Source organism: Chiloscyllium plagiosum, unplaced genomic scaffold (genome assembly GCF_037043375.1).
Source record: "Chiloscyllium plagiosum isolate Xiang-an unplaced genomic scaffold, Cpla_swu_hap1 HiC_scaffold_3, whole genome shotgun sequence".
In the NCBI taxonomy this organism is placed as follows: Eukaryota; Metazoa; Chordata; class Chondrichthyes; order Orectolobiformes; family Hemiscylliidae; genus Chiloscyllium; species Chiloscyllium plagiosum.
In genome coordinates this window covers 62,517,317-62,542,587 of record NW_028270141.1, presented here as the reverse complement: position 1 = coordinate 62,542,587, position 25,271 = coordinate 62,517,317, and the positions used below count along the sequence as shown (strand labels likewise).

At 41.4% G+C, this 25,271-nt stretch overlaps 1 protein-coding gene across 5 annotated transcripts in view; it reads right to left on the bottom strand.

Moving 5' to 3' along the window:
* Positions 1-25,271, bottom strand: part of ccm2 (CCM2 scaffold protein) — a 127,541-nt gene that overhangs the window by 80,455 nt on the left and 21,815 nt on the right. For 2 of the 5 annotated variants that reach the window (XM_043682476.2, XM_043682487.2), the window contains exon 2: positions 1,072-1,152. The exons of the other annotated variants lie outside the window; for them this stretch is intronic. In XM_043682476.2, the coding sequence (XP_043538411.2) occupies positions 1,072-1,152 (81 nt within the window). The remainder of the gene's footprint in view (positions 1-1,071; positions 1,153-25,271) is intronic. 5 annotated transcript variants of the gene reach the window in all.

Here is a 25,271-nt window from a genome sequence, read left to right as displayed (position 1 = left end):
CAATTGAAAATATGAAATTGATGTATAAATACTGTCAAATCTACTTAATACTGAACTTCAAATTGGATTTCAGTGAATCCATGAGTTTTAACACTTTCCTTGGCATCAAGTAAAAGGAGGTACCAACTTCAGGCTGGCCTCAAATCTGGTGTAGCTCATGACTATAATTAATAGTCTATGAGATCATGTGGCTTTCTTGATGACCTGAGGCAAATCCTGACCAGATCAGCAGTTCACCACAACTGTTAGAAAAAAATTACAAATTGAATTAACAAAGTTGGCCAAACATCCAAAAGCATAAAATTCCAGTTTTGCACAGAGTTAAAATTGTTGCCCACCCATTTAAAAAGAACTTTCTCCTGCTGCTTTCAATATCAGATGGGGCAAAGTCACTATGCAAAAGCACATAATTTGGGACATGATAGATTAAAATTTAGCTGAATCATGACAACCACCAGATTCCAGCAAACTTACTAACATAAAGCTGGCCATTCCATCCAATAGCTGCCAGCCAGAAAAATCTAAAACTAAATTCACTATCAGAATACTTCCCAATAATACTGCAATTTCCCATGCTTCTAACATTCTAAGTATTCCCTTGGATAATTTTTTTTTTAAACCTCAGGTCTTCGTTGCAGCAAAACTTTCCAAGATAACTGTGCTATCACTGGCAGGTGCTTTGAACCCATACCCATCTTAGTTTTTCTAAACTGTCATCTCAAGTCTTAGCTGCATTTATTTGTACCTACATTTACAGCATGGAAACAGACCGGTCAGTCCAACACGTCCATGCCGACCGGTTATTTTAACCTTATCTCACCCCATTTGCCACGGAGGATGGGAAAAAAAGAATTGTGGCTGTAAAAACTGCTCCTTTGAGGTATTTTAGATGGTGGAGGTGATTTCCTCAAATTCCAGGAGTAGCATTACGATTTTACATGTTGTTGCATTGTTTTGGAACTTTTGGTGGGAGGGGAAAGAACAATGTCAAAACAACAACACTTTAAAAATGGTGAAAGACAGACAAAAGACACCAAAGCACATGGTCAGGAGGGGCAGAAAGAAACCTACATTGCTAACTGACACAGCAGTGAATTTGCAGTTACTGTCTTTGCTGTTTGAGTTCATGTAGTACTGGACATCGGGGTGCATCTAGGAAAAACAAACAAACAGTATAATTCATAGCTGACCTTGGAGGTACCTGTGTGGGTGAGCTCACAGGACAGGAACAGATAACTACATAGTTTTTAATTTACCTTGCTAGAAGTCGAAATAGTGAATAGAGTGGGTTCTTTCTTGATTATGGTTTTATTTAAATGTGTCTCAGTTAAAATTTTAAAAATATTAATCACAAGTTCTAAGTTAGCCTGGCACACGTTTTTAAGAGCAAAAAAGACAGTGCTATTTTCTGGGTCTGTAGATTGTGAAGCAGCAAAAATGGCCCTTAGTAGAGATTATGTTCTTCTTGTCGGATGTGGGAGTTCAGGGAGAGCTTCCATGTTACTGATGATTATGTCTGCAGGAAGTGACTTTGGTTGCGAATCCTATCAAATCACATGCATCGACTGGAGTGACAGAGGCAATGAAGAACCTACAAAAACTTATGGGTGCGACGGATGGCAGTTATAGGAAGGGAGAAAAGCCGCAGATACACATAGATGGGTTAACTTCAGGAAAAAGGTAGGAGGGGTAGGCAGGAGTCCTCAGTGGCTATCGCCATTTCAAACAAGTCTGCTGTTTTGGAAAATTTATGGTGTCATGGACTCTCAGGGGAACGCAGCACAAACTGCCAAGTTTCTGCTTTCACGACAAGCTCTAATGCAATGAGGGGTACGCCAGATTCCAAGAGATCGATTGTGATAGGAGACTCTCGTCAAAGGCACAGACAGACGTTCGTGGCCAGCAGTGAGAAATCAGAATGGTGCATTGCCTCCCTGGTGTCAAGATCAAGAATGGCTCAGAGAGGGTGCAGAATGTTCTCAAAAGGGGAAGGTGACCAGCAGGAGGTCATTGTACACACTGGAACTAACAGCATAGAAAGTGAAAAGGTCAAAATTCAGTGGAAAGAATACAGAAAGTTAGACAGGAATTTAAAAAAGGTCCTCCAGGGCAGTAATATATGGATTACTCCCAGTGCCATAAGCTAGTAAGGGTAAGAATAGGAGGATAGAGCAGATGAACGTATGGCTGAGGAGCTGGTATATGGGAGGAGGATTCACAATTTTGGATCATTGGACTCTCTTTTGGGGTAGAAGTGACCTGTACAAGGAGGATGGATTGTACTTGAATTGGAAGGGGACTAATATACTGGCAGGGAGATTTGCTAGAGCTGCTTGGGAGGATTTAAATTACTAAGATGTGGAGTGGGACACAGGGAAATAGGGAGGAAAGAGTCTCAGATTGATCTCTTTCACCCATCATATTGAATAAAAATATGAACAAGGAGCTAAATTGGGCTCAAAACTAAAATGTGGACAGAAACATGTACAGAGGAACCTCGATTATCCAAATGACACAGGCAGGGTTAACAGGTTTCCTGAAGAAGGGCTTATGCCCGAAACGTCGATTCTCCTGTTCCCTGGATGCTGCCTGACCTGCTGCGCTTTTCCAGCAACACATTTCCAGCTCTGATCTCCAGCATCTGCAGACCTCACTTTCTCCTCAAGGGTTAACAGAATGCCAAATAACAATTTAGCCAAGCATCAGGACCTTGCGATCTTGTCCAGATAATCCAAAATTTAGATAATCGAAGTTCCTCTGTTTTAAGTTTGATTGTTTTTTTCTTTGTTGTGGGATTAACAAAGAAAGGACTTAGTTTTATTTGATTAGAATGTGATAGTAGTGCCTGGAAGTGTTTGGTTTAAAATCAGGCATCAGCCCAAAATGTTAAAATAATGTCTGTCACTATAAATGCTACCTGTACCAAGTGTTGAGACTTTTCAGTTTCTACTTCAGGTTTTGAGCATCTCTATTTGCTTTTATATAGAAATTTGTTACACTGCTTTATGTCTACTTTGTCAATTCCCTTTATCTTGTATACCTCGAATTGACCTCCCTCACTTCTTTAAACTTGTGTGTTTTAGGTCAAAACAGCTAACCTCGATTCACAAGACAAATTCCTCACTTTAGATCAATCTAGTACATCACCTCAAACTGTCTCTAACTTAAGTCCCTCAAAGGACCAAAACTGTATACAACACTTCAGGTGACACATGCAGTCACAGCAACACTTCCCTACTTTTATACTCTATTCCTTTAGCAAAGATGCCAAAATTTCATTTGCCTTCTTTATTACGTGCTGTACTGCATATTAATGTTCTGTGATTCATACACAAGGACACCTAGATCCCCCTGTACTGAAGCATTCTCAAGTGTCACTTCATTTAATATCCTTTCCATCCTTCCAATTAAATTAGATAACCTCTCTGTTATTCATGTTCAATTCCATCTGCCAAATTCTGGGCCTTTCACCTCACCTATTCATTTATATATATATAGAAATTTTAAAAATGTCTGTGTTGCAATTTATTTTCCCACCTATTTTCATGTCATCGACAATTTTGGCTATATCTTCTGCTGCTGCATCCAAGTCATTAACATGAATCAGAAGTAGTTGGGTCCCTGAGGGCAGAACATTGTGGTACCCTATTAGTTATATTTAGCCCACCACAAAAGAATCGCCCATTTATCGCACATCTGCTTTCTGTTAGTTAGACAATCCTGACACGATGCAATGATTAGTGATTTTATATACAGTACAACCTCGATTATCCGAACAAGGTCTCAAGGTCCCGTAAAAACAGCATTGGGCAACTCAACATTCAGTTATCAGTTAAACGGCATTGTGGCATGCATTGCCACATAACATAGGCACGCTCAGATAACCAGCATTCAAATTACCGCTTGTTTATGATCAGATCAGTTATCCAAACAAAATATTCCCTGCCGTGCAGATAACCGAGGTTGTGTTGTAAATGATTTGGATGTGAATATAGGAGGAAGTATTAGTAAGTTTGCAGATGACATCATAATTGGTGGCACAGTGGACAGAGAAGGAGATCTCTAGAGTACAACATCATTATCAAAATAAAAGCATGGCAGTACCATGTTTACCTGAAACAAGCAGATGCTGTTCAGAGCATTCTGGTAAGGGAAATTAATATAATCAAAAAAAGGTGCTCAGAAGCAAAAACAACATAAGGTTTCTTTTTTTTAAAATAAAAAGAGACTGCCACCTGTCATTTTGCTGTGCCAAGACATTTCAGTACACTTACAGACAGAAAGTCATGAAAAATATCAATTAGGACATGTACTCAATTCTTAAGATGTCTATCATTGGCAAGGACAGGACAGGCTTACTTGTATAGATTCCCCTTCCTTGGAGCATCATTTCTCCTAAATACAAATTAGTAAGGTCAGAGGAAGGAAGGATAGCATTATGAAGATGCATTAACCTTGTGGACGACAGCCTATACGAACAAAACATTTCCTTTCCAGGAAAGAAATGAGTAAATGGATTAGAACTAGCTAAAATAACCCAATTTTAGGCAAAATTTCAAATATAGTTTTAGTCTATGCAAGCACAAATTACAATAAAGCAGTTTATATTTTGTGAATATTAAAATGATGGCACCCCTCTAATAAATAGCTGTCAGCCAACTGCTAAGCTAGCAATACACAATTCAAGATATATTGCAAAATATTTTCTTGTAGAATTTATTGACATCTTTACATCCAGTGTGAAATAAAAAAACCCTACCAACCTCAAAAAATACAAAACATGATTGCAAAGGAAAAAGATCTTTAGATAAGGATGTTGCTCAGTGGCAGAATTACATGAAATATATAGCCAAGAATGGCCCTTTAAGTCCTCGAGAAGGTATCAGACCTTTTAATGCCATGCTTACTTCTGAACTGGATGACCCCAGAAGCATATCTGAAGGTTATACAAATTGAGTGAAAAGGACAATGTTTAAACCCAACAGAAATAAAGCTTGAATTTATACTGATAGGATAATTTGACACCAGCATAAGTTTTAAACTCTCTGCTGCAATGCTTTCCCAGAATAGTAGCATTCAAATGAACTGATCCTCAAAAGTTACAGCAACTCTCAAGTATTACACTGAATTCAAATGTTAATTGTCTGTCACGAAGAACACTACAGCTTCCACATTGGGACACTACAACCACAAGGTCTCAACAGTGAATTCATTGGTTTCCAAATCTCCCCATCCCAAATCCAGCCCTCCAACTCTGCACTGCTCTCTTGACCTGACCTATCTGTCCACATTCCTTCTCAGAGACCTATTACAATCACCTCATACCTGTGTTCACCTATCACCAACCCACCTACCTCTCTACCACTTCTGCCGCAACACCCATCTCTCGTTTCTTAGTCCCCTTCCCCAGTCTCGATGGAGGGTCCTGCCTCAAACAGGAACTCTCCAGATCCTCAGATGCTGCCCGACCTGCTTGTTTTTTCCAACACCACACTATCTACTCTGACTCTTCAGCATCTGCAGTCCTCTATCTCCTGCCCACAGATATAGCGTCGGACTTGCTGTGTTTTTTTTCAAAATTGGTTTATTATTTAGCCCATTCTTTTCAGCCAAAAAAGTTTGTTTCTCCTCCTCCCAACTTGGATTTCAAGCAGTGTTTTGTTCCCAACAATGACATAAGTTTAGATAGATGTAAAACTCAGCATGGTTAAGAGATAATGGTCATTTGGTCAGAGATTGGGATCGATACAACCTTACTTCATCTCCCTATTAAAATATATCCTATTCCCTTTTTCATGTATTTGTCTACTCCTATTTGACTAGATTCAAGTAACCATCTCAAATACTCCATTTGCACAGAATGTCACATTCTCACCACTCAAGGTCAATGATCTTCCCAAATATATCTTATTGGATTTAATGACAGATCCACTACAGCCAAACAGATACATACCCTCAGTGGGAACATAATTGGGTTATCCTAGCCTTGAGAGCAAGATAACCTAGTTTAGTCTTTCCGGATAGAACTGTTACACAGTTACAGTTGGAAGGCTAGGGCATGCATAAGACCAAAAAAAAACAAACGAAAGGAAGAATTAAGCACTTTGTGTACATTTACCAAGTGTTTGAATGGTATTGCATTAAATTAAACTTTGCAATGGAACAAAGAATTGTTGAAATGCCAAATATCAAAAAGCCAAAATGAGATAAACCAAAACTACAGGTTGTTGCATAACACAAATGATCAACTGGGGACACTTTCTAAAGCACAAACTATTAAAACATTTAACATGAATTTGCTGTAATGCAATTACATTAGAAACAGTGCTTAGTGTTGGCAAAGCGTTATTTTTCTACAACATGGGGTTGCACAAGAACACAACCAACTATTGTGTTATAAAAAAACTACCTGTATATCATATATACACGCACATGTATAGGTCAACGTATAAGCCTATCCCTAATTTTTGGCTGAAAAATCTTGTATTTTCCATATATCTCATGTATAAGTTGACTCTAGCTCTTCACAGTTACAGATCAACATTTGAGTCAGTGTGCCTGCCCACTGCGCTCCACTCTGGCTTTCCAGTCTGCAGGCTGCACTGCTCTGTTCCAGGTCTCCCAGTTCGCTAGCCATCACATTCCACACCACATTTGCAGAATTACTGTCACCTGAGAGTTTGTTTTCCACAGTTTCAATAACCCACGGTTTACTGTGGCCTGAACATATTTCAGGGAACATTCCAGAACCAGGGAACCGGGGGGGGGGGGGGGGGGGGGGTGCTGCCATATGGATTACCATATGGATACTACTCTAAAGGTGAAATGCAAATGACAATCAAGACTGGAGTACAAACTGTTTTCTTCATGTATCCTTTACTCAACCACTGTAGATATTGACTTGTCAGTATAGAAGTATTATAATGGTTTTAGCACTGTACATGGATGATCCCTGGAATGGTAGCTCTAACATATGAACGGCTGAGGTTCCTGGGATTGTATTCATTGGAGTTTAGAAGATTAAGGGGAGATTAAGGGGAGAAACGTACAAGATAATACATGGCTTGGAGAGGGTGGACGCTAGGAAATTGTTTCCGTTAGGCGAGGAGATTAGGACCTGTGGACACAGCCTTAGAATTAGAAGGGGGTAAATTCAGAACAGAAATGCGGAGACATTTCTTCAGCCAGAGAGTGGTGGGCCTGTGGAATTCATTGCCACAGAGTGCAGAGGAGGCTGGGACGCTAAATGTCTTCAAGGCAGAGATTGATAAATTCTTGATGTCACAAGGAATTAAGGGCTACGGGGAGAATGCGGGTAAGTGGAGTTGAAATGCCCATCAGCTATGATTGAATGGCGGAGTGGACTCGATGGGCCGAATGGCCTTACTTCCGCTCCTATATCTTATGGTCTTATGCTGGGGCGATTTTACTTTGTTTAACTTTGCTAATACCCAAGAAAAACAAACAATACAAAACATACAAGAGATTTGAGAGCAGCATACCATCATATGACTGATGTAATTACATGTCTTTCCACTGAATAATATCCGCGTCAACTAGCAAAACAATTCCTTGTATTACTTTACATCTCAAGTTAGTTCTAAAAATTCAATAGGATATAAATTATGCCACTCAGAGCAGCTTTAGATATGCTTCTGTGGTAGGTCTTGGAATGTACCCCTGTGGGTACTAGGGTACTACTGTACCATTCTACCATAGCAGGCAGAATAGAGACAGTTATTCGTGGATAAATGTTCAATAATGGCCAAAATTCTTTTTCCTTCTGTTGTTTATGATTTTATACAGAGATCTGGCTCTTGTTTGTCCATTTTTTGGACTCATATCAAGCATGAATTTAATTCCCTCAAAAACAATACCTTGTATTAGTCAACTCCCTAATTTCAGCTTTAAAAAAAGTCTTCAAAATTCAACCTATACACAAGTATATATGGTAGTTAAAATTTAGGGAAATAAAAAGGACTTTCACAGCTGTCCCACTTTTTTTTTGTTTTATTTCACAAACTTTAAAAAGCTTTCTTAAAACATGGACTATTATATAATAGACTTTGACAAATTTACAAAATTCCTACCTTAGTCAATTATTCATACACATCAAAACAAATTGAGCAAAGTCAACTGTTTTTATAAAACAAATGTAATGCAGCGCTGTGCAGTTCATGAATTCAAAACAAAAAGGATGATGTAATTGAGTTGTGGATAGTATTTAGAAATTTCACATTTAAAACGGAATGGGAGGCAGTCAAGTTACATTTGTCTTGGCAACAGCAACAAGTTTGTATTTTCCTTGGCTCTATTGCTCTCCCAGCAAAATGTTGCATTTTCAGTTGTACCTAAGAATGAGCAGGTTCCAAACTGGCTGATGTTCAATGACTATTGGAAATTCCAGTGGAGAAACTGTATGAGAAGCCAGACTTTAAAGCTTAGTTTTGTCATTCAGCTAAGGATGGTTTAAAGACAGTCTCATTAAAGTTTAACATGCATGCCTTAAGAGTATTTGAGGATGGTGTTGACATTCAACAGGAATCAGTTGAAATGTTTCCTCCCCCTCCTGATAGTTCAAGTGCTGGCAATGTTAATAGTCAGACTGAAGCCTCCACCGTATTACACTTTTGAAAGGTTTGAACCATGATAATTCCATAATTTTCTCAAGAATGATTTCACTTGCTCAGTGAGAGCAGGTTGGATAGCTAGATTGTTCAACATTTCCAAATAATACATGTGGCGATCAAATTTCTAGAAATAAGTCTAGATAAACCTAGCACAATTTAAAAATGTTTCATTCAGTATACACCAAAGGTTTCAAAATTAAAATGTAAAATTGCACATTTTCATATGCTATTATAAATAGTTCATTATAGAGAGAATAGATCATTCATAACCAACTAAGCAAACCCATATATTTATATTTGAAGTAAATCAATGTTAATATATTACAAACAGATGTTCAATAGCATTTTTTCCAAACTTAAAGCATTTTGGAGTTTTATGGGTCAACACTTCCAAAAAAATGGGTAGTTAATGATGTGGCTTTGTGGTTCGGAAAGTGACTTTCATATTTACCTACAAATCAGGGACTTGACATCTAACATTTTTTTTTGAAGTGAAGTGTTTTGGAAAGTAATAGTTATGAAAAACAGCATATCCGTGAAAGATGAAGTAACTGCACACAAAGAACCTTAACACCAGGTGTTATTTCAATATTTCTACTACACAATTACTAACGTTGCAACTAAATCCAGATTGTGTTGTGGTTACATTTCTAACAAAAAAATCAGTACAACAAATACTCACTATTTTTCTTTTAAGTGAATTGCAAAGATAGAAAATATGGGTGCAAGATGAGTATTGCAACTTTTCACTAAACTCGACTCAAGGGAGACCTTTGTGGACATAGCCTGCATCTGTGACACAAAGAAAGGCAACACCACAAATAGCCAAAAAAGGTAGATGCAGGGTAGTAGCCTGTAGAGTTAGATGGGCAAGGTTACAAGACTTCCTCTTTGCAGCAACCTTCCATCCAGTGGACTGCAACATGTATGCATTTTTATTGAAGGTTGCTAGGGCTGGTGGGGGTAGGGCAGCTTGGGTCAGAGTAAGTAGAAGAATGAGGGAAGGAGCAGAGAAAGGCATCAGAATTTTTAAAAAAACCTAATTGCTGACTCTGGATTTTGAAATGTACACACCTTAGTCTCTATTAATTCAGACCAGATGGTGAAATTTGTATATTTCTCAACTGAAAAAGAAAGACTGCTGCACAGCTTGCAAAGGTTTCAGGAAAAATATTTCCAAAGACAAAATGATCCCCAGGAACCTTTGTTGCTCTAAATGCAACAGCAAATAAAGACAGTTGTAAAAGAAACTGAAAATGTGAGCAGAACCTTAGATAGCATACAGAAAGTAGTGAGGCAGAACATGCAATTGTAGATCTATCATGTTGCACATTCAGAACTAAGTGCATGAATCATCCATAGTTGTCAGCTTACCACTGCCAGACAATACAATCAAGGGTGGAGAGAGAAAACTGCATCAAAAGACAGGCCATGTTAGCAATTACTTGAATAAAAGCAAAATGCTGCAGATGCTTAAAACAATTCTGGAGAATCTCAACAGATCTGGCAGAACACATGGAAAGAAAAAAAAAGTTAGCATTTGGATTTCAGTATGACTCTTCATCAAAACTGTTCTAAAGATTGCCAGACCTGCTGAATTTCTCCAGCACTCTGTTTATGATTTGTCCACTTTCACAATTGAGTCCTTCAAATTTTATCTTTCTGCACCAGATTCTCCTACACACCCCAGTTGAAAAATATAAACTTATTTATTACCACATGGAATTTGCTGATAAACATAATTCCTCTATAATAAAAAGGCCAAACAGCTCAGGCAACATTTAATTATCTTTTGCCTTTCACTTTAATTCCCATTACATCAGGTGCATTTTTGACTTTCCAACAAAACTCAAGGAACAGCACCTCTTCGTATGTGACTCTTTTCAGATCTTGACCTTCAAGAATCACATCAAATGGCTAGGACAATAGCATGCATTTTTAAAACATTTGTTAATCATTATGTTCTTTCATGGAATCTGTTCATTCTATTTTCTTTTTTGTAAGGACTGTACTACCTTCCCTGAACCCTCAAACCATCTTCAGCTGTCTCTTAAATGTATAAAATCTTATCTCATTATCACTTCAGATGTTGAACTAAATTTTCTTCAGCATGTTACCAACATCTATGTAGTTCTTTTCTCTTTCATTCCTTTAATAACATTAAAAAAAAAGACTATTCAGCTTCAAGTTTGCTCTGCTATTCAATATAATCCTGATCATCCTACTTGGTACCCTGTCCTCTCCCTACACCCTTTGATTCTTTTGTCCCCAAGAACAATACTCAACTCCTTGATTTAGCCTCAAGTGCCATCTGTGGCGGAGACTCTGGGTGAAAACATTCTCAGTCCTAAATGGCCAACCTTCTATCTTTAGGCTGCGTCCCCGATTCTGTATTCTTTGGTCATTAGGAACATCCTTCTTGCATTTATCCTATCTAGTCATGTTGGAATTTCAAAGGATCCTCTCTCTGAACTACAGAAAATGTAATCCTAGCTAATCCAGTGTCTCTTCATACATCAGTCCTGCCACTCCAGGAATCACTTACTTGGTAGCTAGAACATCTTTCCTCAGGGACAGAGGCCAATACTGCATACTGTGTGGCAGAGGCCAATATTGTGTGCAGTTTTGGTCGCCATACTATAGGAAGGATGTGGAGGCACTGGAACGGGTGCAGAGGAGGTTTACCAGGATGTTGCCTGGTATGGTAGGAAGATCGTATGAGGAAAGGCTGAGGCACTTGGGGTTGTTTTCATTGGAGAAAAGAAGGTTTAGGGGTGACTTGATAGAAGTGTACAAGATGATTAGGGGTTTAGATAGGGTTGACAGTGAGAAACTTTTTCCACGTATGGAGTCAGTTATTACAAGGGGGCATAGCTTTAAATTAAGAGGGGGTAGGTATAGGACAGATGTTAGGGGTAGGTTCTTTACTCAGCGAGTCGTGAGTTCATGGAATGCCCTGCCAGTAGCAGTGGTGGACTCTCCCTCATTATGGGCATTTAAGCGGGCATTGGATAGGCATATGGAGGATAGTGGGCTAGTGTAGGTTAGGTGGGCTTGGATCGGCGCAACATCGAGGGCCGAAGGGCCTGTACTGCGCTGTATTCTTCTATGTTCTAATACTCCAGGTGTAACACCAAGGCTCTGTACTAAACTCATTTATCCTTGAAGGCCAACGTACCATTTGCATTCTTCACAACCAAATGCACCAGAGTGCTTAATTTCAACAACTGGTGTACAAGGACAACAAAATCCTCTTGTTCTGAAGGAACTTTTCCAAATCCTAAGCTAGTATCTACTCAGTTTGCCAATGGCTCCGCTAAATTAATACTTTTTACTTATGATTGAGAGTTGTGCACAGCGTATCATGCCATTAAGAAGCAGACTGAGAAGAGAGAGGAGGAGCCAATGCTTGTGAAACAGCTGGAGTAGCAGCTTTACAAAGAGCACATGAGAGCAGGGAGGGCAACTTAAGATAATAGCAGACCTACACAAGAACAGCAATAATGGCAGGTGATTTAAAAAATCTGCTGAGAGCTCCTTCAACTTGTTCTTTCCTACAAGAGCCACAAATGAAACATTACAGGAAAGTATGGAGATGATTGGTGGGTATTTCTTCCATATTTCAGTTGGCCAAATGATTCCAAATAGGACAGTCATACAGTACTACCATATGGATATAGACCTTTAGGTCCAAACAGTCCATGCTGAACATAAACCCAAACTAAAATAGTTCTACCTGCCTGGTCCACATCACTCCAAACCTTTCCTATTCAGGTACTTATCCAAATGCCTTTTGAATGCTGTAACTGTACCACATGCATCACTTCCTCAGCAAGTTCCTTCCACACTTGAACCACCCTGTGTAAAAAAATTCACTTAAAAAAATCTTTCTTCGCTCATCTTAAAAATGTGTCCCCAGTCCTGAAATCCCCTACCCTATGGAAAAGACACCAACTTATCTATACTCATGGTTTCATAAACTAAGGTCACCTATCAACCTTATAGGAGGGAGGATGCAATAGATGGTGTGTGTGGAGGTGCAGGGAAATCTGTGGCGGATATGGAAGTTTCCTTTGGGGTCTTGGAGGGAGGTGAGGGGGAACACCTCTGGGACACCCAGACCAACCAACCCAACCACCCTGTAGCTCAACACTTCAACTCCCCCTCCCACTCCACCAAGGATATGCAGGTCTTTGGACTCCATTGCCAGACCACAACAAAACGACGGTTGGAGGAAGAGCGCCTCATCTTCCGCCTAGAAACCCTCCAACCACAAGGGATGAACTCGGATTTCACCAGTTTCCTCATTTCCCCTCCCCCCACCTTGTCTCAGTCAAATCCATCGAACTCAGCACCACCTTCCTAACCTGCAATCTTCTTTCCGACCTCCCCGCCCCCACCCCAGTCTGACCTATCACCCTCACCTTGACGTCTTTCCACCTATCACATTTCTGACACCCCTCTCCCAAGTCCCTCCTCCCTACCTTTTATCTTAGCCTGCTGGACAAACCTTCCTCATTCCTGAAGAAGGGCTTGTGCCCGAAACGTCGATTCTCCTGTTCCCTGGATGCTGCCTGACCTGCTGCGTTTTTCCAGCAACACATTTTCAGCTCTCAACCTTATGCATAGTGAAAAAAGTCCCTGTTTTTCCTTTATAACCTTCCACAACTAGCAACATTCTGGTAAATCTCTTCAGAGGCCTTTATAACTTAATATCCTTCCTATAGCCGGTGGCCAGAACAGGACACAGCATTCCAGAAGAGGCCTCACAAAATGTCCTGTCCAACCTCAACATTAGAGCTACTAAGTACAGTTAATAAATTCATCCTTAAAAATATTTTACAGCCAAATTAATTGGCTAGAGATGGCTGGGCAGCTGCAGTATGAGCACGATGATGAATGGCAATGGGTTCCATAATGACTATATCTGCAAGTATATGCTGTTTGAGGAATGTAGTTCAAAACTGACGAAATGGAGTCTGAGCTGGGGACACGAACACAGATGAGAGGTATCTGTAAAGCTATCTTGGTCAGGAGGCAGTCACACCCTTTAGATTAATCACATTAAATTTGGTCCAGGGTCAGGGACTGAAGGGTGTGACTGAGAGTAAGGCATATACAAGGACTGAAAAACATTTAGCAGCAGGAGGAGTTTCAACCATGGACTGGATAAAGCCAACAGGCACGAAAGGTTCTTGGCTCCTGGCACGGACTGCAAGGAGAATGAAAAAAACTGACTACAGCACTATGGAGGAGGAAGGGCAAAATAAGGAAATAAATAATGATGTTCTCTGCAGTACAATTCTAAAAAGGTTTAGACTACCTGATGCCCAGGTTCACAACATCTCTTCTGATTTGGAAAGGGATTGACAGAGGAACTTGAAGTATGAGGGGAAAGATCCAGTTGTTACAGTCCACATAGGGAAGAGATTCTCATGAGGAATCACAAGCAGCTGAGGGCTAAATTACTTGTTTTTATTCTTTTTAATTTCCAGATTACTACCTAAGCTACATTCAAATTGGTGTAGGTTAAATAAGATTTAAAAATTAAATGCATGGCTCAAAGACTGGTTTGGGAGAAATACAATCAATTCAGGGGCACTAGCAACTCTTGGGGAAAGACAACAGTTCTGCTGCAATGGGGTTCAATTGATCCATGCTGGGACCAGAATCCTGGTGAAACAAAGTAACGAGAGAAGAGGTACAGAATAGCAAAGAAGTGAATAATAAATCAAATATGCCAGCAGAACTTAAGAACTAAACAGTGTAATGGTTAAAGTTCAAGAGTCTTTGTCTGAATGCATGCAGCATTTACATCAAAGACAGAGTTGATGACAAATGAAATGCAGAATGCGACTTATTTGCCATTAAGAAGATTATGGTTACAGGGTGACCAAGGCTGGGAACTCTATTCAAGGGTATTTGACATTTCAGAAAAATAGGCGAAAGACAAAGACTGACCAGCTTAGAGCGGTCAAGGAGGGATAATTATGATGTTGAATCACTTTGGGTGGAAATCAGAAATGAAAAAGCAAGTCACAGGTAGAGATCTACAGACTCCCAAAACATTGCCTCACTGTAAGAGAAAGCATTAATTGAAAAAGGGCACAATGAATTGTCACTCGCAATTTGAAATTTCTAGACCAGTTTCTTGAAGCAGTATATTTCAGAATCTACCCGAGTCTATTTGTGATCTAGTATCGAAGAATTAACAAGGGATTAAGAGATCTCATCAAGGGTAGTCCAGGGACCAAATCATAATAGAATTTCAAATTTAGATTGAGGGAGATCAACACAAGTCTCAAACTGGGGTCCTCAACTTACAAAAGGAGAATGACATATGCAGATTTGACTAAAACAGGCTGAGAAAACAGACTAAGGGGAAAATCATAGGATGAGCAGTGACAGATGCTTAAGCAGATATTACATACTGTTCAGTATGAATGTATTCTGCTCAAAAATGGTTGGATAAGGATGCATAACCAACTGTTAACAAAGGCAGACAAATAGCCAAAACTAAGGCATACAATGCACTGAGAACTACTGGCAGGCCAGCAGCTTTGGGAGATTTAAGAAGCTAGTGACCAAGAGTTATTGAAAAGGAGAAAATTAATTGGCAAGAAAAAGTGAACCACAAGAACTTCTACAGAAGCATATGAGCGGCTAGATTAAATGTTAAACCTTTGGAGGTCGCAACTGGGGACTTGCTAAATGGGGAAACAGGGAAAGGGCAGTAATTTTTTTTTTAAAAATCAGTACTTTTCCCAAATGGAGAATACGAAAAACATCTCAAAATTAACAGATAAGCAAGGTACCAATGGGAGGAAACAAACCCGTCTATATCATGAGGGGTAAACTATTTGACAAACTAAAATGGGACTTGAGGCAGACAAACTGCCAGGACCTGATGGCTTTCATTCTAAAAAGGTTTCAAAAGAAGTGGCTGCAGAGGTAATGGAGATCAAAATATTCTATTACTCCAGATTCCAGCAGAGTACATGTTTTACAAATTGCTGGAAAGGTGATGACCATATTCGAGAAGGGAAATAAAGCTGGAAACTGCAGGTCTATTGGCCCAACATTTGTTGTTGAGAAAATGTTGTTTCTTCTTTTATAATGGACTCTAGCAGGACAGTCAGAAAAGTTTAAAACGTAATCAAGCTAAGTCAACATGGTTTTGTGAAAGGGATAAATCAGGTTTGACAAGTTTATTACAGTTATTTAAGGATATAACAAGCAGAGTTGAAAAAAAGAGAACAAGATGTGGGGCACTTGCAATTTGCAGAAGGCATTAAAAGATGCCACCAAAAAAAATTATTGCACAAGATTGGAGCTCACGGCGTTGGGGCAATGTACTAGCATAGATTCAGTATTACTGGGTTTCTTTCAAGTTGGAGGAGTGCCACATAAGGATCATAGAGATGTGCAGCACGGAAGCAGACCCTTTGGTCCAACCCGTCCATGCCGACCAGATATCCCAACCCAATCTAGTCCCACCTGCCAGCACTCGGCCTATATCCCTCCAAACCCTTCCTATTCATATACCCATCCAAATGTCTCTGAAATGTTGCAATCAGCCTCAACTATTTACGATCTCTATTAATGATTTTTTTGGGGGGGGGGCACACAGCTGACATTGTACTATATCCAAATTTTCCTAATGCAATATAGGAGGAAGCGATGGTGTGATTGAGGACAGAAGGAGTCCACAATTGGATATAAACAGGTTCAGTGAGTGAAAAGACAAGAAACGTTTACAGATTTTTAAAGTAGGAAACATCAGGTAAGAATTCTTCTTAACAGAGAGTGCAAGGCAGACTATGTAAAGATAGAAAGGAACTTCAAAAAAAAGAGGAATCTAAGCATTCTTGTGCATGAAATAAAACATTCGCATGCAGGTGCAATTAAGGAGGCAAAGAGAATTCGGGCTTCATTTTGAGGGGGTGGTGGGAATTTAAAAAAGGGGAAGTTATGTTACACCTGTATAGGGTTTTGGGAAGGGTGCACTGCTGTCTACAGTTTGGCCCCATATTTTCAAAAATGATTGAGTATTGGAACCTATTCAACAAAGAGATTCACTCATCTGATTCCTGGAATGAGGGGCTGACTTATCAAGAAAAGGCTAAATAGTTTAAACCTGCGTCATCAGGATTTAGGAAACAGGCCATTCAGCTCTTTGAGACTGCTCCACATGTCAATGATCATGGCCGATCCTCTCTCAGTCATATTTTTTGATGCCTTTAATGTATTTAAAGCATACCTTTGATATATTCAGTGACATGGCCTCAGCCTTCTAAACCAGGAATTCTATAGGTTCATGAGCGAACACATTTTTTTCTTAAGTGCTAAAAGGCCTACGCCATATCCTGAGATAATGACTCCTCCTTCTATACTCCAAAAACAATTCACCTCTCCAGCCCTTTGAAATAAATTCTAACAGAGCCCCTCATTTTTCTAAAATCTACTGAACACAAACTCATTCAAGCCAAACTATTCTCTCCACATTGGACAGTCCTACCATCACTAGCATGGTAAACATCTGCCGTACTCTTTATAGAAAGTATGTTCTTCCTACGGAGGAAAATAAAGTGGCATGCAATCCTCCAGGAATGGGCTCACCAGAGCACTGTATAACAGCAATAAATGAATCCTTACTGCAGAACTCAAATTCTCCTGCAATGGAGAATCAAATGTACATTTGTCTTCCCAATTACTTGTTGCGCTAACCTGTTTACTGTTTTTGTACACCAAACCAATGAAAAGGACAGATTAGAATCTGATTCTAATAGGCTTGACTGGGCAGACAGATGATATTTCCACTAGCAGGAAAATCTGAAACAAGAGACAAAGTTACAGAATAAGGCGGGGGTTACCTCAGGAGAAACTTTGTTCAGAGGGCAAACATCTGCCAATCGTATAGTGGCACTACAGCAAATCACCAAGGCTCCTCTGACAGCATCTTCCAAACACATGACCTCTACCACACAAGAGACTGAGGGGTAGTCTTTACATTGGAACACCACTTGCAAGGGACACCATTCTAACTAATCACTATTGCTCCATGCCACAGGACAAATTCCTGGAAATCCTTTCCGAGCAGCACTGTGGATGCCCTGAACAAGGAATGCTCATGAAGGCAATCCACTGCCGCCATCATCACCAAGACAAACAGCATCCATATCTCATGAACAAATAAAATCAATACTCTCAGGAATCCCTAAATCTAGACATCAAGAGTCAACATGAATACCAACCTCTCCCCTTATTTGTCCTATCTCAACTTAACAAATCAAATCAAGTGTTTAAAAACAAAAATATATTTGTTATTTAAAATTTCCAATATATTAAACTGAATATTCAATGAAAGTGATTACACTCCATTCACAGACTGCAATTTCAACTAATTTCAATGAAATCAAATCAATCGCAATTAAAGACAGTATTCCTGTCCATTGTCTGCGGCACGCAACCACTATATACAATATATGCAAATGCTGTTAAATATCATTTATTGCCATTGTGCTCAAGAGCCCAGGTATTTGAATAATTAACACCTTGCAGTACCTGGATAGGGCGTTTTCCCAAACGCAGATACAACACTGCAGGTGGTGGTGAGCTGTAGGTAGACTCAAAGCCATTAGGGACAGAACTCAGGATTTTGACCCAATAACAGTGGAGGAATGGCAATATATTTCCAAGTCGGGATGGCAAATGGCTTGGACAGCAACTTCAGGTGCTGTTCCCGTATTTGCTGGCCTTGCAAATGAAAGTGGAAGTGGTCATGAGTTTGGAATGCGATGTCTGAGAATCTTTGGCAAATTTCTACAGTGCAACTTGTAGATGATACATACTGCTAAACACTGGGGGAGGGGTGGATGGATGTTTGTGGGTGTGTTCTAATCAAGTGGGATGTGTCTTGGAAATTATCAAGCTTCTTCCATGTTGTTGGAACAGCACCTATTTAGGCAAACAGGCAGATATTTAACTGCATTCCTGACTTGCGCCTTGTAGATAGTGGACAGGTTTCAGTGAGTTAAGTGATTTACTTGCCTTAGTATTCCTAGCCTCCGACCTGCTCCTGTAGCCACTATGTTAACATAGCAAGACGGGTTTCTGGTGATTGATACCCCCTCCTCTCGGATGTTCATAGTGGATGAGATTACCACTGAATTGTCTCTAATTAGAAACCGTTATTACCTGACATTTGTGTGACGGAAATATTACTTGCAATCTGTCAACACAAGCCTGAATATTATTCAAATCTTGTTGCATTTGAACATTGCACAAACATCCCTACTTCTTATTTTATGAATGAGGGAAGTTATTAATGAAGCAGCCAAAGATGGTTGGGGCCTCGGAGGACCTCCTGCAGAGATGTCCTTTAGCTGCGATCACTGACCTTCAATAGCCACAGCTATTTTCCTATGTCAGGTATGACTCCAACCAACCATACTGATTGCCTCCAAATCATTCTTGACATGACGTTGAGTTAATGGCTATGGGCCCCAACACCACTTTTGTCATGAGTACTAAAGACTTGTGGTCCAGAACTTGCTGCTGCTCAAGCAAGCCGATCGAGTAGTTATAACACTGGCATCAACCGGATTAAAATGTAGAAAATTTCCCAGGTATGCCCTGGCCAATTACCAACCAAATCTATTCTCGATCAGTAAACTAATGGAAGGTGTCAAAAGTGATTCCCATTGTTTGAGCAAGCTCAATAGAAGCTACATTTGCTTAAAGCAGTCTTGATATCCATGGCTGCCACTCACTCAAATTCAGTGCTTTTGCCGATGTTTGCACTAAGTCAATAATGAGCAGCTGAGTGGTCTTGGCAGAACCCAAAGTGGGCATCACTGAGCGGGTGCTTCTTGCTAGCACTATTGATGACACCTTCCATCAACTTACTGCTTGTCAACAGTATACTGACGGGGTGGCAATTGGCTAGGCTGGATTTGTCCTGCTTTTCATGTACAGAACATACCTGGGAAACTTTCTACATCAAATCAGGCAGATATCAGTGTTATAATTGTACCGGATCAGCTTGGTTTGAGGAGCAGCAAGTTCTGGACCACAAGTCTTCAGTAGCATTGTCAGGGCCCATAGCTTTCGGAGGCAATGGATACTGCAACCATTTCTGAACTTGTGGAGTCGAATTGGTTGAAGACTGGCACCTATGATACTGGGTACCACTGAAGGAGGCAGAAATGAATCAATGTGGCTGAAGATTTGGGTGAATGCTTCAGTCTCCTTTTTTTTGCACTGATGTGCTGGGCTCCTCCATTATTGATAATGGGGAATTTTGTGCAGCTGCCTCCCAGTGAGTTGTTTAACTATGTACCGCCATTCGTGACTGCATACAGGACTGCTAAGGTTAGATCTGATCACAGTTGTGGGTCTGTTCAGCTTTTGGACTCACTTGCTGTTTGGCATGCAAGTAGTCCAAATGGTAACTTCACCAGGTTCACTTTTTTTAGGCATGTCTGTTGCTGTACCCGACTTTCCCTCCTGCACTCTGAACCAGTGTTGATCCTCAGGTTTGATGATAATGGCTGAGTGAGGGAATATGCTGAGGCCTAAGGTTGCAGATTGCATTGGTGTCCAATTCTGCTGCTGTTTATGACCCATAATGCCTCAGATGCCAAGTTTTGCACTGCTAGATGTGTTCAAAGTCTGTTTTATTTAGCATGGTGGTAGTGCCACACCTCGTGGAGGGTATTCTCAACATGAAGCCAGGACTCCATTTCACAAGGACTGTTTGGTTTTCATGTTTACCGATAGGTCTGCAGTTGGTGAGAATGAGATGAAGTATCCTTTTCCCTCTTTTTGCTTCCTGAGCCACCTGACGCAGAGATAGCAGCTATGGCCTTTAGGTCCTGACCAGTGCTGCTGCTAAGCCAAGCTTGATGGTGGAAACAGAAATCCTCCACTCAGTATATTTAATCACTTTTGTTACCCTCACAGCTTTGTCCAAATACTGTTAACATGGAGGAACAGTGATTCATTCACCAGCTAAGGGAAGACTCTACTTGGTAATCAGGAGGAGATTTCCTTGCTCATGTTTAACCTGAAGCCATGAGACTTCATTGGGTCCAATTAATGTTGAGGGCTCGCAGGGCAACTCTTCGACTGTATACCACCGTGCCACCACCTGTCCAGCTGATGGGACAGGATGAAACCAGGGCACAGTGGTAGTGGTGTTTAGGTCAGTCATACTCATGGAATTAGACCTGACATCAATATCAAGCTGTTACTTGACACTACCCCACCAGATGTTACTAAGGACGATTTTGAAGTGTCGACAGAGCTGTTACTGCAGTTTCTGGCACTGACCTCAACGATAGGTGCACTGTCTGGTTTTAATTTTTTGTTGAAAATCATTAGCAATTGGTAGAACTGAGTGGCTTGCTAGGCCATTTCAAAGGGCAGTTGAAAATCAACCATTCTTGTGGATCTGCGTCAGACAGGTGAAGACAGCAGATTTCCTTCCCCAAGGACATTAGTGAGTCAGGTGGGTTTTTCCAACAATTGACTGGTTTCAAGGTCATTAGCAGATTCTTAATTCCAGACATTTTTTATTGAATTCAATATAATTAGAATGCTAACTGAATTTCTGGAATAATACTCTATTGATAACATCACAAGGCCATTGCCTTTCTTTTCATATTGGCTAACATAACCAAAGGAAATAACAATGACATCAAATAGTCAAAGTTGTGACTAAATGTTGCAATCTGCAAAGTGTGAACAATAAACTGCTTAATTTATAATATTGTTTGTAAAGAAAGCTTCAAGCCATGATGGGATACAAGCAAAAATGGTCAAGAATTGCAACACTCCCTATTTCATTTAAATTAGTAACGGACACTATGGAAAAGAATGTTACATAACAGCTTTGAAACAGGCACTAATGATTATAGCCCCTGTGGTTGCCAGCTACATTTGTTGTATGCAGTCACTACCAATACCTGCAGTGTCCAAATTGCACCAGTTGTCATCAACAGTATGCTACAATGTTCCCATGGTGCCTATGAGAGAAGGTAACCTGCCTACTTAAAGAGCAAGTTTCAATGACTGGGAATGTTCATGTTAGATATCAAACCTATTCAAATAGGCAAGGGAAGCTTCAAAAGTAATTCCTGCAACCACAATGTCATTTAAAGGGTGGACTCCTCCACGACTTCCGTTTCACCGGCCCCCAACACCTCATCTTCACCATGGATATCCAATCCCTCTACACCTCCATCCGCCATGACCAGGGCCTCCAAGCCCTCCGTTTTCTCCTCTCCAGACGTCCCCAACAGTACCCTTCCACCGACACACTCATTCGTTTGGCCGAACTGGTCCTCGCCCTTAACAATTTCTCCTTTGAATCCTCCCACTTCCTCCAGACCAAAGGGGTAGCCATGGGCACACGTATGGGCCCCAGCTATGCCTGTCTCTTTGTTGGCTACGTAGAGCAGTTGATCTTCCGTAATTACAGTGGCACCACTCCTCACCTCTTCCTCCGCTACATTGATGACTGCATTGGCGCCACCTCATGCTCCCGCGAGGAGGTTGAGCAATTCATCAACTTCACCAACCACCCTGACCTTAAATTTACCTGGACCATCTCTGACACCTCCCTCCCCTTCCTGGACCTCTCCATCTCCATTAATGACGACCAACTTGACACTGACATTTTTTACAAACCAACCGACTCCCACAGCTACCTGGATTACACCTCTTCCCACCCTACCTCTTGCAAAAATGCCATCCCGTATTCCCAATTCCTCCGCCGGATCTGCTCCCAGGAGGACCAGTTCCACCACAGAACACACCAGATGGCCTCCTCCTTTAGAGACCGCAATTTCCCTTCCCACGTGGTTAAAGATGCCCTCCAACGCATCTCGTCTACATCCTGCACCTCCGCCCTCAGACCCCACCCCTCCAACCGGAACAAGGACAGAACGCCCCTGGTGCTCACCTTCCACCCTACCAACCTTCGCATAAACCAAATCACCCACCGACATTTCCGCCACGTCCAAACAGACCCCACCACCCCTTTCCACGTTCCGCGAAGACCGTTCCCTCCGTGACTACCTGGTCAGGTCCACGCCCCCCCCTACAACCCACCCTCCCATCCTGGCACTTTCCCCTGCCACCGCAGGAACTGTAAAACCTGCGCCCACACCTCCTCCCTCACCTCTATCCAAGGCCCTAAAGGAGCCTTCCACATCCAAAGTTTTACTTGCACATCCACTAATATCATTTATTGTATCCGTTGCTCCCAATGCGGTCTCCTCTACATTGGGGAGACTGGACGCCTCCTAGCAGAGCGCTTTAGGGAACATCTCCGGGATACCCGCACCAAGGCCCAGCATTTCAACTTCCCCTCCCACTCTGCCAAGGACATGGAGGTCCTGGGCCTCCTTCACCGCCGCTCCCTCACCACCAGACGCCTGGAGGAAGAACATCTCATCTTCCACCTCGGAACACTTCAACCCCAGAGCATCAATGTGGACTTCAACAGTTTCCTCATTTCCCCTTCCTCCACCTCAGCCTAGTTCTAAACTTGCAGCTCAGCACTGTCCCTATAACTTGTCCAGACTTGTCCTACCTGCCTATCTCATTTTCCACCAATCCACTCCACCCTCTCCTCCCTGACCTATCACCTTCATCGAGGAGGAGAAAGTGAGGTCTGCAGATGCTGGAGATCAGAGCCGAAAATGTGTTGCTGGAACAGCGCAGGTCAGGCAGCATCCAGAGAACAGGAGAATTGACGTTTCGGGCATAAGCCCTTTCCTGAAGAAGGGCTTATGCCCGAAACGTCGATTCTCCTGTTCCCTGGATGCTGCCTGACCTGCTGCGCTGTTCCAGCAACACATTTTCAGCTATCACCTTCATCCCCTCCCCCACGCACCCATTGTACTCTATGCTACTATCTCCCCACCCCCACCCTCCTCTAGCATATCTCTCCATGCTCCAGGCTCACTGCTTTTATTCCTGATGAAGGGCTTTTGCCCGAAACGTCGATTTCGAAGCTCCTGGGATGCTGCCTGAACTGCTGTGCTCTTCCAGCACCACTAATCCAGAATCTGGTTTCCAGCATCTGCAGTCATTGTTTTTACCAACGTTACTTCAGGCACTTCCAGCCTCGAACGCTCATCCAGTCAAGCATCAACACAGACTGCCAGGCTATAGAACTTCTATAGGACTTAATCAGTCCCATTCCCTGGCTTCATTCCTAAGCCCTGTCACTATTTCTCAAGTGGTTATCCAAAGTCCGTGAAACTGACTTTGAATCTCAGCTTCCAGCACGTTCAATGGGAGAGAGATCCAGATCATTTAAGTCCTATTCAACTTCTCACTATGACTTCCAATCCCGGAAGCATTTTGTGGAAGAGTGTCTGGGTGGAGTTGCATGTTCTCCCCACGACTGCATAGGTTTCAGCCGAATGGTCCGGTTTCCTCCCACAGTCCAAAGATGTACAAGTTAAATGAATTGGCCATGCTAAATTGCTCCACAATGTCCAGTGAGGTGCAGGCTAGGTGGGTTAGCCATGGTAAATGTGGGGTTACTGGGATAGGGTGGGATGTTCTGAAGGTTCAATTCAGACTCGATGAGCCAAACGGTTTCTTCCCACACTGCAGTGATTCTATAAAAGAGAGTGTGTAACCTCTTAAAGGAACAAACAGGAGCAACTTGTGGCTAGTTTACACAAACCAATCACACGTATAAAATCAGGGGTGGCATGGTAGCTCAGTGGTTAGCACTGTTGCCTCACAACGCCAGGGACTAGAGTTCGATTCCAGCATTGGATACCTGACTGTGTGGAGTTTGCATATTCTCCCAGTGTCTGCGTGGGTTTCCTCCGGGTGCTCCAGTTTCCTCCCACAATCCAAAGATGTGCAGGTCAGGTGAACTGGCCATGCTAAATCACCCATAGTGTTAGGTACATTAGTCAGGGGTAAATTATAGGGAAGGGGAATGGGTCTGGGTGGGTTACTCTTCAGAGGGTCTGTTTCTATACTGTAGGGAATCAAAAAAAAATTTCCCTGAACATGCTTTCTTCCAAGGAGACACCCCAGTTCTCTCAAATTTCAACCACTTTACATTTTTAAAAAGCCTCATATCCTTAAAGTATGGCAATCATAACTGGACACAATACTCCAGTTGTGTCCTAACAGCCTTCTAAGAGGATTCATCACAACCTGTGTGTTTTTGTTTATAGACTATTTAGCAACCCCAACATTCTATCATTTGCTAACCACTAAAAATTGCATCTTGCCACCTTTATAGATAGAGATCCATGAAGCCTCTGGTCCCTCTGCTCCTGCTTATCTGAGAAATTTATATTAACTTTCTGTCCCTTCGCCTTGACCAAATTAAATTCCTTCTGCCACTTCTGATTGCTATCATCTTCACTGTTTGCCACATCTGCAAAGTTTAGTTTCACCAGCAGGTGAGCTGGAGGAACAGGGAGAAAACTAAACCATGGTCATTGTCAGAGGGCAACATTATGGTTTTGACACTGAGCTATTACTGAAAAGATTAACATGGGAGTTGGAGGAAAGATGGGCTTGAATGAGGGAGGTAGCATCACAAGGATTTGACAAATTAACAAAGGTTGGAGATGCTGCATACGTCCATGAGGATAA